We start from the raw sequence: 15,840 nt of genomic DNA on the forward strand, positions 1-15,840 counted from the left end.
AATATAAGGTGTTACAACTTGATTCTTAATCGTTGGTAAATAAACAAGTTTAAACTAAAATGAATGAAAACACTGTGGACAAAAGCCAAGTTTGAACTTAAAGAGACTTAATTCAATTATTAACCGTACGACTGCACAAAACGAAAGTCGCGAATAAGAACTACACATGACAGGAAATAAAGTCAGGGGTGGTATTCAATATTCAACTTAAGTCAATCTTATGGTCATACATCATTGACTTCATTCACTGTATAGGTCCGTTATTTATATCTAGTATTCCGATTAGCTACATCGTTCTTAGAGCAATTCAGACCAATATTGAATACCAACCAGACCAAACCGATGCAGTAATTTGTGTTCAAACTGTTCTGATAGACCAATGAATTCGCATGGGTATTACATTTCATCGAAAAATTCATAAAAAAGTAAAGGCTCAGACAACGAACTGTAATTTAAAGCTCTAAACAATCAGACAATGACATCAAACCAACAGCAAAGTAATCTGGCTTGATTAACCGATGTGAAAACTCTAAGGTCCCGATGAAATGACTTGCAAATATGTATTCTTAAACAACCACGCAACAAGGAGTATGAAACTCCGTAAAATAATGTATGAGGTGGTATGACTAAAACAAAAAAAACTTATATTAAAGCTGCACTTACACAGATTGACAGTTTTGACATTTGTTTTAGTCTTGTCTCAGAACCAGGTGATTTTGGTATCAATGCCTTCAGTTCAGTAATATAGGACAAATGAACAGATCTCGCCGGTCCCTGTGAGTTCGAGCCAACGGTGTTTGACTGTTTATATTGTTTGATGTTTTTTTTCCTTAACATCCAAGGACTACAGGTTTAGATTTGGGAAAGCTGAACCAAGAAAACCAAAGTTCCAAGGAAACATATATACTTCTTTAGTCAAGAAAGCATATTGAGCTACCTGGTAAAGATAAATCGACCGGGCGGTAAACCAAACATTGGGCCGCGTGTTCATAACTGTTTAACTTTTAAACCTTTAATTTGGGATTCCAATGACGAATTTTTACCTAAGAAAATGTCTGACTGCTGTTCAATATATCTCCTTGACATAAAATCGGCTCTAGGAATTTTAGTTTAAACTTTATCAATATTTTGACAACGATTTTGAAGAAAGTTACATAAATTTTACTGTGTAACTCTCGTTGGTACGATGTTGCTCGTGAGTGAGGTACTGTGTTTTGGGTGAAACCGGAGAACCCGGGAAAAGGACTTGTCCGGCTTGGTGACCACCAAACAAAACCCACATAGGATTCTTTATGAGACGGTCCTCTGGTGTCATGTAGTAAGATCAAGTATGAAAGGCAACCAATTTCATTTTAAAAAATCAAAAACGATACCTTTGCGACGGAAATGTATGTACTTCTAAAAACGTAAAAACACAAAACTCTTATGAAATTCGAAATCGAAGTTACACCCATACACCAAGTTAATAAATGGGGTTCTTCGATTCTTGACTAAAACCGAAAAGGAAATATGTTTGGTACTCAGGGTGAGGAATCACGTGACTTCAACGGGGGTTCTCACATTTGTCATCACAGATCAAAACCAACGTAAACAAACAAGTAAGTGACGTTAATTTCTAAAAAACCTTTTTGACAGAATTGTTTTGAAAATATTTCTCAGCCTATAAAAGACTATGCTATTTTCTGCATCCTCACGTGTGAAATATTTTAGATTTGCTTGTATTTTAATGATGCAGTCCTTGGCCAAAATATTAACTTGGCGGAATTTTGTAGAACGATGCGACACTGTGTGCGCTTTGAAATTTTGGCCAAGAATTTCATCGTTAAATTTTTCCTTTGAATTAAGCACCGATTATAGAAGTGTAAAACTAATTTATATTTCATAAAGAGTATATAATAATTTGCGCTTGGTTTCTTTTAAGTTATTGGTGCGGGGTGTAGTTCCCAGGATCAGACAATATGGTTTAAACACTTTGAAAACGGTTAACGACCACAGCGTCAACAATGCTCAAGTGCCGTCAATTGGTATTAATAATGTTTAACAGGAAACAAGGATGAATATGTCAACACTTTTACGAAGATATGCAACACTTCTGTGGAAAGGCTATTGTTTTTTTCAGGAGACAGCAATCCAAGTTTAAGTTCGGTTTTGAATTGATTCATAAGTGCACTATTGTTTGAAATTGATTAAAATTTAGAAGAGTTTGTTTTATGTATTTTTAGAAGGCAGCCATGGTATTTAAAATTTTAAACAACATTTTATATTTTAATCAATCGAAATGACGTCAATCTCTAAATAAAAAATTACCATGATTTTATTCGAACCCCGTAAGCTCAATTTCGCTTGGGTCTCGAATTCCTCGTTGGCTCGAATTGGCTGTAAAGTACCGATTTGTTTATACCTTCTTTCGAGCCAAGCTTCAGTAAGCTGTTCGACTGTACTAGATAAATTATGTTCAAATTTCTGAGACAATATGATTCCGATTCATACAAAGATTGTTTAAATCATTCTTTTTTCAAATTATAGTTATTCTTATGACTCTATGACATGGTAACTCTTAATAATAGAATAATCCCATCTTTTTGGTAATGTATTTTTCATGAATAAATCGTAATATATGTTTTGCACGTGCCAAAGATCATTTTGACATATTTCATTGTATGCTTTATGTTGAATGTTTAAACTGAAATAAATGTATGATCGTGTGATATTACACAATAAACGGACTGCCATCAGGTAAGGCAAAGCATGATAAAAAACATAAGTTTGATCTTAATCTTGTTAACATATTCAATTCAAAGCTGAATTAAAATTTGGTTTGCTGCTCACCAATTGATTATTTTTTTTCTTGCAAGTAAACATTAGACTTACAAGTTATAGAGGACTATATCCGGGATCCAGACGCTCTCTGGGGGAACCATTATCTTCTGGAGACCATCAAACTTTTCGGGGTCCCACTGTAGTAAGGCGTCTGTCCATTTCTTAAATAGAAAAACACACACACATACATATGAAACTACGCACTGTTTTTATAGAAACATGGTAACAAGTTTAAATTGTATATCAAACAAGGTGGGTTTCACTGTAATTAGGCGTACCCATGGCTTTGAAAGAAACGTGTACTTTAGAAGTATAGGGCGTATGTCACTCACAAACACACCACCACCAACGAGCCGCCTGTTGACAATAATGACATTCGGAACACCTCGGCCATTCTCCATCGAAAACAACCTTGGATCTATATGGACGGTTTACAATGTCAGAAATATTTACAGTTTTACTACGCTGCAAGAAGATCGCGTAGTAATTTCAGGCAGGCAAACTTAATGACTTTACTCTTAAGAATTTAAATTAATTATGCAATAAAACACTTCACTTGCAATCAATTTAAACTAAGTTTTAAAAAATTCCTGCATACATCCGAGGTTGTTGATGGAAAAAGGCCGATTGGTTCCGAATGCAATAATGATAGTTGAGTATTTTTATTAATGTTTTGAGGCCATCAAACTATGTTGGGTCTCCATTACTTCGACAGTAGTAAATCACATACACATACATAGATTGGTGTGTAGCGAATATTTTATATGGCACACGCAATGTTTAGTTTTATTAATGCTTTATTCGATGCCACTGGGTCAATCTCCATCACTTCATTGAAGCTATACACACATATATATATACCCTCAGTAAACGACGTGGCTCGCGGTATTTGATGGAACGTACACATTGGCGTTTTCTACGTCAATTTGTACACTGATTGAACATTTATGGCATGCAAAAAATAAATAAATAAAATGTGTGTCGGCCATAATCGAAATATACGACAATCTGACATGCCTAGGCAAGTCTCGCTACCATGCCCTCGGCCCGGACCGGAAAAAAAATCCATAATATATTATTTTGTATATTATTAGTCCGGCCTCGTCGCGCGCGCCGTAATTCGCGTCGTCGGCATCGTACTTTCATTAACGATCAAAACCTTTCGATCGACTAAGTCTTCAAACTTATTATGTTAATTGGTCCTTGTCAGTAAATAATTCCTATTTATTTTAGGGTAGGTCAGAGAAAAAACGGTTACCTTAACTAGAAATATTACGGGCGCTCGCGATTACAGGCAGAATATTCGGTGCGCAGAATTCAAGTTAATGCATTTGGCTATCGAACAGGGATAACGTGTACTGATGTAATCATAAATGATGTGAAGCGAAGCCGTGCTTTGGTGAACTGATTTTGTACTGGGCTGATCTTATAAGCTTAAGTGTAAAAACAAATGTTGCGATGGTATGTCAAAAATCAAGGTCATGTTGCCCTTTACTAGAAAAGTGATGGACACTCCCGACAGGCGACCGACTAGAAATGAGCAATAATAACACAAAGAAAAGAAATTTTATTAACAAAGATATTCATATTTTGCAATAAATGACAAGGTGGGGATGCGTGCGTTATTTGCTTGTACTTATGCGCACATTTAAACTACCCCGACTTCCGCACCATAGCTACTGCAATAATTTTTTACATCAAACGTGCCCTTTTCCCTATCGTTCATGTTTTCCCCCATAAATATGCTGTCTGTATGTAACCCCTACAGACATATAAGACATATACATCATCAACAGTAAACAACAATATAAAGTTAAGCCAACTCATATATCCACCATAAACGTTACTACCGAACATTATACACTACACTGTATGACTTTAAAAACGCAATTTATGTTCTTCGAAAATTATTTTTGATAATCGAAAAAGTATGTTCAGCCTAGTATATTTCATCGAAAATTAAGTTTCAAGGATTGCCAAGCAACTTAATTCATAAGAAATATTCTGGGCTGAACAGTTTTTCGTTTTTCAAAAAATAATTTCCCAAAAACATGCAATTCGTTTTTAAAGTATCTGAGTGTATTGTAACAAAAATGTGTACCAGGAATACAAGATGGCTATTGCAATATCTTTGAATGACATTTAATAGAGCCTAATAGCTTGGTTGTTCAGAGTACTTGGCAGTCTGTAATTACAGTCTGAGAACACATGCCAGAAAGCATGTCTGAACGACGTAACCAGCTTTTATTTCTATATCTCATTTTCTTTTGTTCTTGGCATTGATTCTAAGAAAGGGACAAACCGGTTTGTGAATAAAGCTGAATAGATTGTTTCTGTTTTTGCTGTTGCCGTATTTATATAATAAACTCAGAGGTATACGTAAGAATATTCAGATGCGTTAGTTTAATGTTAGAGTGGATACATGATAAAATGAGCATCACTATGGCAGTTTGCCATTCACGTTTAATTATGTAATACACATTGGGTTGTTATCATCATTCCGGACATATGACGAATTTGCTTCCTGTGAATAAAACAAGACTTAAAGGTACGGTTACACCAAAATAGCTCCAAAAATGTCCACCATGTCCTCAAATATTGTAAAACGGTTTGTTATCTGGCTCAATGTAAATTCGGCCTGATAATGTCTACAATGCGATTCTGGTTAGTTCATAAAGAGTTTTCCACACGTCAATCTCGTCTTAATTCCGTGTATGATCTATTTATATAAAGTTCAGATCGGGTAAAATTGCCCGTTAACCTTATGGGGACACAGTTTCCAAGCCACCAACGCCCATATATGATCAGCTTACACCTGATCGTTACTAGTTCTAATTCGTCCCTTAAATACTTCGAAATCCGTTCTAACTAGTTCACAGACAGTTAAACCCAGCACGATTCAGTCAGTCTGATTCACTATAGCTGCTTTTAACCAAATCCTCACCCAACAGGTCTACTTTTTCTCTGTTGTTCTACCATGTCATTGTGTTCTTTGCATCGAACAACAAATCATGAAATCAACAATCAACATGATAAGAGCTGCAAGGTAGGCAAGTAATACTATACTATTGAAGTCATCAACAGACTTTAATAATCTTGTGACCAAATGTTTAACCAGTGAGAAATACTGTTCCTTGTCTTGTTGTACCTCAGACGGGGTAGACGTTGTTTGAACTGCGTAAAAATGCAACTAACGTACTCAAAACGAGTAGAGAGTATTAAAAACCTACTGCGAACTGTAGAGAAACGTGTTGCAAACTTCTTTCAGATCTTCTTTCTCAAAGAAGATTGATCGCATTTAGACGGAACAAATACACAGAAAAACATGTAATGCGGTCGAGTTGGATCTGTCTGTGAACAGGTCGAATGATCTACGGAACGGACCGGTTGGTGAACATACGTACTGCCAATTGACGCCCGACCGCACCACGTCATAACACGTCCCTGTTACGATCGAAGTACGGCGATTTTATCCATCTTGTTTTAAGTACGTTGTAAATCCGTCTAATTACAGGACGGGATGGCCACTCGAGAATTTTGAGCAGGCTCAACCTTCTGGAGCAACATTACCGATCCCGTTAGGCCACTGTTTTAGAGAACGTAATGAGAACGAGTAATGGCGGTATAATAGAGACAAGTGCCAAATATATATTTCATATAATTACAATACCGTCTTTCTTTTTCATAATTTTATCACACCCCATCTATAAAAACTGACGCTAAATTATCCACTAGAGAATTCAGTGTGTGCGCGCGCGCGCGCGCGCGTGTGTGTGTGTGTGTGCGTGTTCGTTCGTGCGTGCATGCGTGTGTGTGGAGAGTAAATACAGTAAAAGAATATGTACAAAGTACTCCAAAATTCACCATTTTAGTTTAATATTCTTTTCTCGGGGTGGCCCCACCACATTTGAAACCATTAATTTATGTGGAGAGCGGGCGCACTAAGAATTGCACCCACAGTTTATGCCCCCTACCCCTCTAACGTCAAATACTGGACTGCTCCTGAATACCCGAGCAAATAACCCCTACAGAAACGTCTTATGTACTCATGTGATTTACCAGAAATAAAACAAACACATACACCACTAGTTTATATGAAAGGACAGCCGTTAATATTTCCGTCTTCTCCAATTACTATCGTTTCACAAAAAAACTGCCAACGGTAAACGTGTGACACTGGGTTTTCTCACATGGCAATTCACAATGTGCTTATTACGTCTATTGTCCTGGCATTTACTGGTCGCGGATATATTTTGTACAAATTTCCGTCCACGGATATTCACTTGGGTCAGACTGTTTATGAAGCGATTGAGAAATAAGAATTTCCCGCTAAATATTATGTGACATTAATTATATTACGGATGTGAGTTCGTGTAGAACTTTAACGATTCAACGAGTGAATTGATAATCATATTTCCTTTTTAAATATGTTTCTCGTGATGTATAAGAAGTCACATTCTTAAAAAAAGAAATCTAAATTAAACGTGTCCGAAATTATGTTTTAACATGCTTGGATCTTGTTACCGCGCAATCTAATGTTATACAATGTATGTTAATTAATATTTAGAATACCAATACATACAAATGCAATGTGGTTTCGCATATACATTGTTATTATACATTATACATTTATATGCAACGTGTTTATATATACATGTGCAATTTTCATATGTTTAAATATTATGCAAAATGCTTTTGTATAATCATTAACAGTGCGTTCGTATAAAGATGCAACATCATTGTGCATACGCATACAACGTGCTTCCTTGGCTGTATCCAAGTCAAATCAATTCAACACGTTTATTCTCTCAAATTCATGTACAACATGCACATATTGGGGTAAATAACAAAGACAATGCAATGTATTGGGTCAAATTAATTATAGAAAATATACGGTGTTAACATATTTCCTCATTTAAATAATAGAAATTAGGATTTAATATATAATCTGTATATGTTCTGTTCCTATGATATGTTTCTATTGCTAGTCTGTGGTTTCTTGTTCTTAACTTTTGTTGATACAGTAAAGAATTTGGAGGTACTTTTCTCAAATAATTGTACTCTAGGCCAGAGGCCTTCTACTACAATACATATTATGTTATGTGCTGTTTTAAAGCATTTTTATAATTGGTTATCAAAAACATCTTTTAACATTCGCTTAATTTTAAAGCTATTTAGCATTTCGATATGCACATATTTAAAAAGTTTAATGTGAAAACACGTGCACAATTAAACATGAACTTTACTTGTTATATGCACTGTCCATATACTGTGAGACCAACCTGTTTGTATGGATTTCACTGCTGCCCCTCCACCCTTTACATCGGGACTTTTTTGTTTAGATAAAGTTGGTTCATTTACACACTAACAACCGTCGCCATTTTGTCGCGATAAACGTTAATAAGAACGCTTGAAAAATATATTACTTTATGTGTCTTCTCAGTCCAAGAAGGAAAAGCAAATCTAAAGCTCAAACAAATAAGGAACGGTGACAATAAAACTATAGGGTAGGCCGAGAAGCAAACATTTTTTGGTAACGCATATTAGGCACCAGTCAATTGTAACCACGCCCCCCCCCCCAGGTCCGGGGGTATACCGGGGATAGCCGGGGAAATGGGCCGTGTTTTTATCTTTCAGGTGACCTAGGCTCCCTGGGGTGCGGGGGCATATGGCGAGGATTTTACCATCAGTTCGTCCCAGCTATTCCCCGGACCTGGGGGCCGTGGTTACAATTGACTGGTGCATTATACTTACATATGTATACCAAACGTTTGTCTCCAGGACCTGGTTTTTCTCGTCCACGTCCATTATCTGTATGAGACTGAGCCCGAACTCGACGGAGATCATGTCGGATGTGTTGGTAACCGGCCTGCCCACGGTGCTGTAATTCTTGTAGCGATCCAGGAGACATTTTATCAGCGCTTTTTCCTTCGAGACCGACTCATACATTTTCCAGTCGATCGGACAGTCTTCCAAACCTGAAGAAAATGAATAGATAGCAGGCGTTAAGTAATCGGTCGAGTTTATTATAGAAGATGTTAAATAGTCTGTCGGGCTGAAGAGATACTTTTTTAGACGTTTGGGACCTCTAATGGTGCAGGGAAAATATGTAAGTCTATGAAATGTCTGAAACATTTTTTTTCGAAAATATATCATTGCAGAGACACAGTAAGCATAAAGGTTAGAATAGAATTTTCCCATCCAGAAAAAGAGGTGTAAATACTATGTTATTATGATATGAGCGATCACGCAATGAAGATTAGGGCTTACTTATGATTTACTTCATATTTACGCAATATGTCTGTTTTTAAAGACACACTGACAGACAGACATACAGTTTATTTCCACTCGTACATTGTACATCGTCAGCGACGCACATGAGGATGAGCAATTTTTCTATTAAGTTTTAGCATTAGTAACAGTGTCTCTTAATCTAAGGGATCTTTATCAAACACACACAGTTTTATAATCTAAGCTCTATTATTTGATTGTAGCAAAATTATTTTTTTTAAATGCAGACGATCTGATTTGATAGCATTTTTTAACGTTTTTCTTTCTAATATCATTAAAGGATCGACACACACAGACAGAGTGAAATTCATTTCTTATATCATTAGAATAACAACAGAGACAATATCTTTGGTTTCAAACAATATTATTTCTGGCGCGTCGACCGGTTTGAATATGAAGTTGGTGTACAGACAGTCGTAGTCTACAACAATGAAGAGAGTTTCTACACAAAGATGACATTTTAATTGTTTTAGATCGGGAGCCTTTATGAGGCACCAATTATTCTCTCTTATCCTCATGGTGTATTTTAAACCATAAACTGCATTATGATATATTAAACAGCGATACAAATGTTCTCCAAATAAACTACAATGGCTTCAGGTCCCTGCAAAAAGGAAAGTGCCTTAAAGAATCATCATATTCGAAGCCATTTAATAGAGTTTGCTATTTACCATTTCATTGCTTCACAAGAGACAATAATGTAACGTTCAATATTTTTACATACCTTTTAATTACAGTTAAGATTTTATGCTATATTTCAATATGTACTTGTAAATGGCTCAAGGGAAATCAACATATGACAATACAATCTGAACTACAGAAAATACTAACTCAACAGATTAATGTAATGGACACTTAAACACCTGGCCCCAATTTCTCGAAACTTCTTAAGCTTAACAGGCTTAAGTCGCTTATTTCAATAAATCAAAATACATACTGAAAATGGATTTTGATAAATGAAAAATGGTTATTCTGATAATCATACAGATTATTCCTACATAATTTCTAAAAATTCTTGAAAAAAATAAATATAACACATTTTATAAAACAACAAAAATAGTGAGATTAACTTAATCCTTTTATAAGGGACTTAAGAAGTTTCGAGAAATTGGGGCCTGCACTATAACAATTTGTTAACTTAAGCTTTCAATTTTCTGCAACGGTACAGCGTTGTAACGCTTTTAGGATACAACGGATACTAACAGAACAAATTTAAGTCGTGGATATTACAACGCCTCCTCCATAACAACATGTTGACATTTCTTGCAATCCTCTGCAACAGTACAGTCTTGTACGGTTTCTCGGTTATAAAGAATTCTAACTTAACATTTAAAGTCGTGGATATTACAACACCTCCCACATAACAACTTGTAAACATTCTTGCAATCCACTGCAACGGTGCAGCTTTGTACGGCTTCTCGGTTTCAAAGAATACTAACTGAACAAATTAAAGTCGTGGATATAGCAACGCCGCCTCCATAATATCTTGTTGACATTTCTTGCAAACCTTTGCAACGGTACAGCTTTGAAAGGCTTCTCGGTTACAAAGCATTCTAACTTAACAAATGAAAGTCTTGGATACTGTTACACCTTCTCCATAACAGCTTGTTGACTTTTGCTTGCAATGCCCTGCAACAGTACAGCTTTGTACCGCCTCGCAGTTACCAGAAGACAAATTGGTGTTCCTCTCGATAGAGACAAAGACTGATGCTCCATCTAATCGCTCGATAAGACAAGGATCCTGTGCAAAATATGGACCGCATTCAAAATGAGAGAAAAGAAAACTATTGGTCTTGTCAGTTAACGTACACGTTGTTCATATGGGAATTCTTTGGAGTTTAAATAATTACAGACGTTTTCAGTAATTTTCCACCATCAGAAAACAATTCACGCAATGTGTTTTCCTGGATAGTTTTTGTCTCCCCCCTCTCTTTAATTATCTTTATAAAAAATAGATGCGCAAAACAGCTGACAGAACAAAATTGTTATTTTACCATTTATCGGTTGAAAACCTCTTTGTACTGTATTTATTTCACTTGTACCTTCATGACAACCGATGAGAGTTCCGTATTTTTCATTATCTGAATGGTGTTGAACTATGCATAATAATGAGACTTCTTAAAAGCCAATTACAAAAAGAGATGTATTAAGCGTCCAAGTTTGTAATTACATTTGCTAATCATGATATAGTTACTGTGAAAACTCCATATAACACGATCCTTGAAGGGGAATGCCATTTGCAACTTTACTATTGAAGTACTGGCGTATATTTAAGCAAAGGTTTAGCCAAATTAACTGACTGTAAATAGTTCAGGTAATATTTAGGGAACATAAAAAGAACTTGTGAGTGAGAGAGAGAGAGAGAGAGAGAGAGAGAGAGAGAGAGAGAGAGAGAGAGAGAGAGGGGAGAGGGAGGGAGAGAGAGAGAGAGAGAGAGAGAGGGGGGGGGGAGAACACGTGTATGAAGGTGATTAAACGATATTTTAGTTTTCGGTTTTAATTCCAACCAAACAATTACGGTAAGTTATAAAAACTTGCGCGGGACATCTTTTTGTATTATCTATTTGTTTTCGCCAAAAGGAGCAATAATGCGGATTCAAACAATCATGCAAATTGCAGCATTATTTTTACAATTATTTTGTTTTGATCAAATCTGATTGTAGATTTGCTGTTATCTGGCTTAAGGATTGGAATTGGTCGTAAAATGGTTTTAATAAGAGAAAACACAATTCTCAGATCCCTAGAAAACGAGAAGTGTCGTGCTAAAACGGGACGGATTGATAAAACAGGAGTCTGCATTGGTTTTAAAACGTCAAATTTAAACCTGAAAATTCGAACTCAAAATATCTTAATCTAAGATGTCTGACCTTGAATTAAATGAATTACCAAAGACAGTTATCATTCAGTATGTTAATACATCGGCCCAACTACAACTATACTATAACAACATTATGTAAACACGTACAGACATATTTTTTTCATAATAAATTATAAATATAAATAAAAATCTGAGTAAAAAATTAACTTAACCTGTATTTTAGGTACAGCGAATATTGTTAAATTTCTGAACCTCTTAAGGGGTACAAATGAAACGGTCAACATTTGTAATGCAGATTTTACCACATAGCAAGTAGCATTATTACCTGTTATTATGTAAACGTATACCACTCGTTTCTATGTTGTGCTATAGTGGGATAATTCTCCCTTGAAGTATTATTCTCTTCCGAAGATTTCATAACATCTTACAGAAATATGTTGATCAAGGTAACTTGGGACTAACTAAATAAAACAAAAAGGTGTTTCGCTACGAAGTCCAGTGTATTATTCAATCATATTTTATTGTACTTTTCTGTCAACTGTATTATGTATAAATTACATACAATTTACACATCCACATACAATCAACTCAAACAAAAAGAAACAAATGGGTCCAGTGAATGTGGGCACCAGGACCAAGTTATACACGTCATGCATGATTGATAGCTCACAATGTTGAACATTTGTACTGCGACGAACATCACATACATTTCAATATACCACTTCGGAAACACATATAATTCATTTTTTTTGTTGACCTACGAATTTTAATACCTTTTTATGAGATCGAACATGCGATGAAGCGCAACATAATGTGGTTTAGCATATTGTCCCCGCTCTCCCATCCAACACCCAATGAATGCGCTGCATAATCTTATTTAACAGTGGTAATTTTATTCATCTTATTACGTAGATATCATTCACCATGACAGTAATATCATACGCATTTATCATTTCGCGATCTGAACACGGAATGTTAAGCTCAATATAAGTTTTACTTTTGAGTTCTAAGCGTCAGGAGCTCTTTTTGTGGAAACATTTCAAAAACACTGCATATTTGGCAGCAGCAAGCCGATGCATTCGTGAATGTGAAAGACTATCAATATACAATTCGCAAAAAACACCTTTGTAAATGTTATGGATACTGACGTAGACCCATTTATCTATTTCAAAAAGTTTTCCCGTCTATTCTTCCATGCACGTCTATTCTTTTCGTGCGAAAACTAATTTTGGCCTGGGCCATAAAACGTGAATCCGTCTAGCTAATGCTTTTGCCAGACCTCGTGAACGAAGACTAGGATCATCATCAATTAAGTGTCATTTCATTTGTTGCCACACATAATGACAACATTATAAAATTTTAATGAAACCTACATACGTACATATTGCCATGTGCCATCAGCCAATTTATGGAAGTCTATGATGATTATGTTCATGGTGCTAATGCTGTTGATGATGCTTCTGCTGTTGCTGCGGCTGAAGCTGATGATGGTTATAATAATGATGATGACGACGATGACGACGACAATAACGTGATGATGATGTGATGATGATGATGATGATGATGATGATGATGATGATGATGATGATGATGATGATGATGATGATGATGATCTCAACCGTCTTCAAAAGATTGGCGATAAGTATCAAGTAAATAAAGTTCATGTCCTGTAAATTCTGCAAATCAATAACCCAACACTTTTTAAATGCATTACATTTTATGGCTTTGCTGCACTTGGCGAGATTATAGCGTATCAACGTTTTTTACTTCATTTCTCAGGGAACAAACGAGGAAGTCCTAATTTGTCAACCTTTATTGTCAAAATGTCTCTATTTCTAGCGGCCTGTAATCTTGCAGAAATGCTTTCCAACTTCCTACGTCAGTTTTGATGTGTCGCACGACATCAACAAGCTCCTTAACATGGCTTAAAGTATTATCAAGTCAGGGGTAACGCGTTTCATTCGAGGCACTGTGTAATCTATTTTGGCTAATTTCGGGCGTCCATTTGCCCGAACGTGGCTATTTTCTTCCAGAAAAGTGTTAATGGACGGTCTCCTGCCACAAAACAGACTATGAGTACATGCAATTATACACAAACTGTATGTTAACCTTTCGCAGTTATTTTCATGTCCTAAATACAGAGAAGCACATACTTAAAAAATGCAACTTTGTTCGAATTGTTGAAAAGTAAACTAAATGTTATTTTGGAAAATAAAATGCCTAAAAGATCTGTTTTTTGTCGAGTTTTTAATCTTTAACAATTCTGAACCCACAACCATATTAATATATTGAATGTTGTTAATGTATCACGTCCAATATTTAAAGGTACTCGCTCATGTTTTGAAAAAAAATAATACGAAAAAAACAAAGTGTGGCAAATCATAAGCAACATATGTTGATATAGGCTCAATTATCGTCTTTGAAGACAACACTTTTCATCAGCGTTTATAACTGCTATAAGCGATTCGTTCTTGCATGATTGGTTGATTGACATTATCACGTGTTGTTATCAATGTATTTTTTAAAATATATCCACCCCTTTAATATAAGTCCTATTGGCCCATTGGCGTCTGTTTTCTGTTGTTTTATTGACTTTACCGGTGTGGGTCCGCACCTCCTAAAACCAAAATATGTTTATATACTATATTTGTATTTTTTCTTCAATTTCGTTATGATAGAGTAAAATAAGTGTTGTCTGGTGCTTACCATGAAAACAAGTTTTGGTACAAAACTATGAGCGAGTCCCTATGAATAATACTACAAGGGAGAATGGACTATTAGTTCTGCACCATACATATTGCGCTTTTGTTTGTTTGAAAATGTTTGAAGGGGGGGGGGGGGGGGGTTGGGATTGTAACACACGACAATTTTAACAATTTCTAGTTCGAAGTGATGCATTTTGGGCGTATTTTATTACTTATTCCCCATTGACAAGATCAAGATTTAAAGCATGGCAAAATATTTGGATCTACTTTTCTCCCACCTCAGATAAGTAGATCCAAAAATTTGGCCATGCTTGAAATTCTTATCTTGCCCACGGGCAAAGATAAAACAAGCACACGTATGAAACTCCCTTTTTATTGTCTTCACATAATTACCCCCCTTGTTGAAGACCGTCGTCTGTAGCATCGTGGAAATCTTGTCTTGTGGCAATATTTAAAATCCAAATTAATTATTTTAATGATGCAAACCTTGGGCAAAATTAAAGCGTTGCATCGTTCAACAAAATTTCGTCAAGTCGAAATTTTGGCCAACGATTGCATCATTAAAATACAAGCAACTCTAAAATATTTCAATAGTGAAGAAGCAGAAAATAGCATTGTCTATTATTGGCTATGAAATATTTTCATATCTAATCTGTCTTCCTTTTTTGTTTGCATCGGTTTTGACCCGTGGAGATCCATTGGAGAACCCCTTTGAAGTCACGTGCTTCCTCACCCTGGTATATACGTTCAAATTTCATTACAATGCAATAACCAGGACAACGATTTCATGATTACAATAATTGCATTTTCTAATTTTCAAACGTTAACGTGCTGTATACTGAATTTATTTCAACCAAAGAAAGGTCTCCTAAAATATTGTTTCTGGCATAAATGTAAAACAGAGGAAATTTAAGGACCCTCTGGGGAAATCACACTTGAGGTGTGGAAAGCGGATGGAATTGATTATTGTTTTCAACTATTCAAATGCAATCTGTAAGAAGCAAGGAACTGCATTAGGCATCAATTGGTAAAATGTACGGGACAGCATTTAAATGTGATCAAAATTGGAGTTGGCTTTGATGTCTATTAAGTTACGAAGTTTTTTGGTTAACACATGCTTTTATTTTATGCTTTCCGGTTGTTTACAGAGATTCATCAGTGAAATAAAAACGATTTTTTATCCAATGTTCCACATTAACAAATTTG

At 35.7% G+C, this 15,840-nt stretch overlaps 1 protein-coding gene across 1 annotated transcript in view; it reads right to left on the reverse strand.

The window, feature by feature from the left end:
• Positions 1-15,840, reverse strand: part of LOC128245578 (neuronal acetylcholine receptor subunit alpha-2-like) — a 69,200-nt gene that overhangs the window by 18,910 nt on the left and 34,450 nt on the right. Inside the window, exons 2-3 of the mRNA XM_052963781.1 lie at positions 8,575-8,798; positions 2,872-2,981 (exon numbers count right to left, since the gene is read on the reverse strand). Of these exons, the coding sequence (XP_052819741.1) occupies positions 2,872-2,981; positions 8,575-8,798 (334 nt within the window). The remainder of the gene's footprint in view (positions 1-2,871; positions 2,982-8,574; positions 8,799-15,840) is intronic.

Source organism: Mya arenaria, chromosome 2 (genome assembly GCF_026914265.1).
Source record: "Mya arenaria isolate MELC-2E11 chromosome 2, ASM2691426v1".
NCBI lineage: Eukaryota > Metazoa > Mollusca > Bivalvia > Myida > Myidae > Mya > Mya arenaria.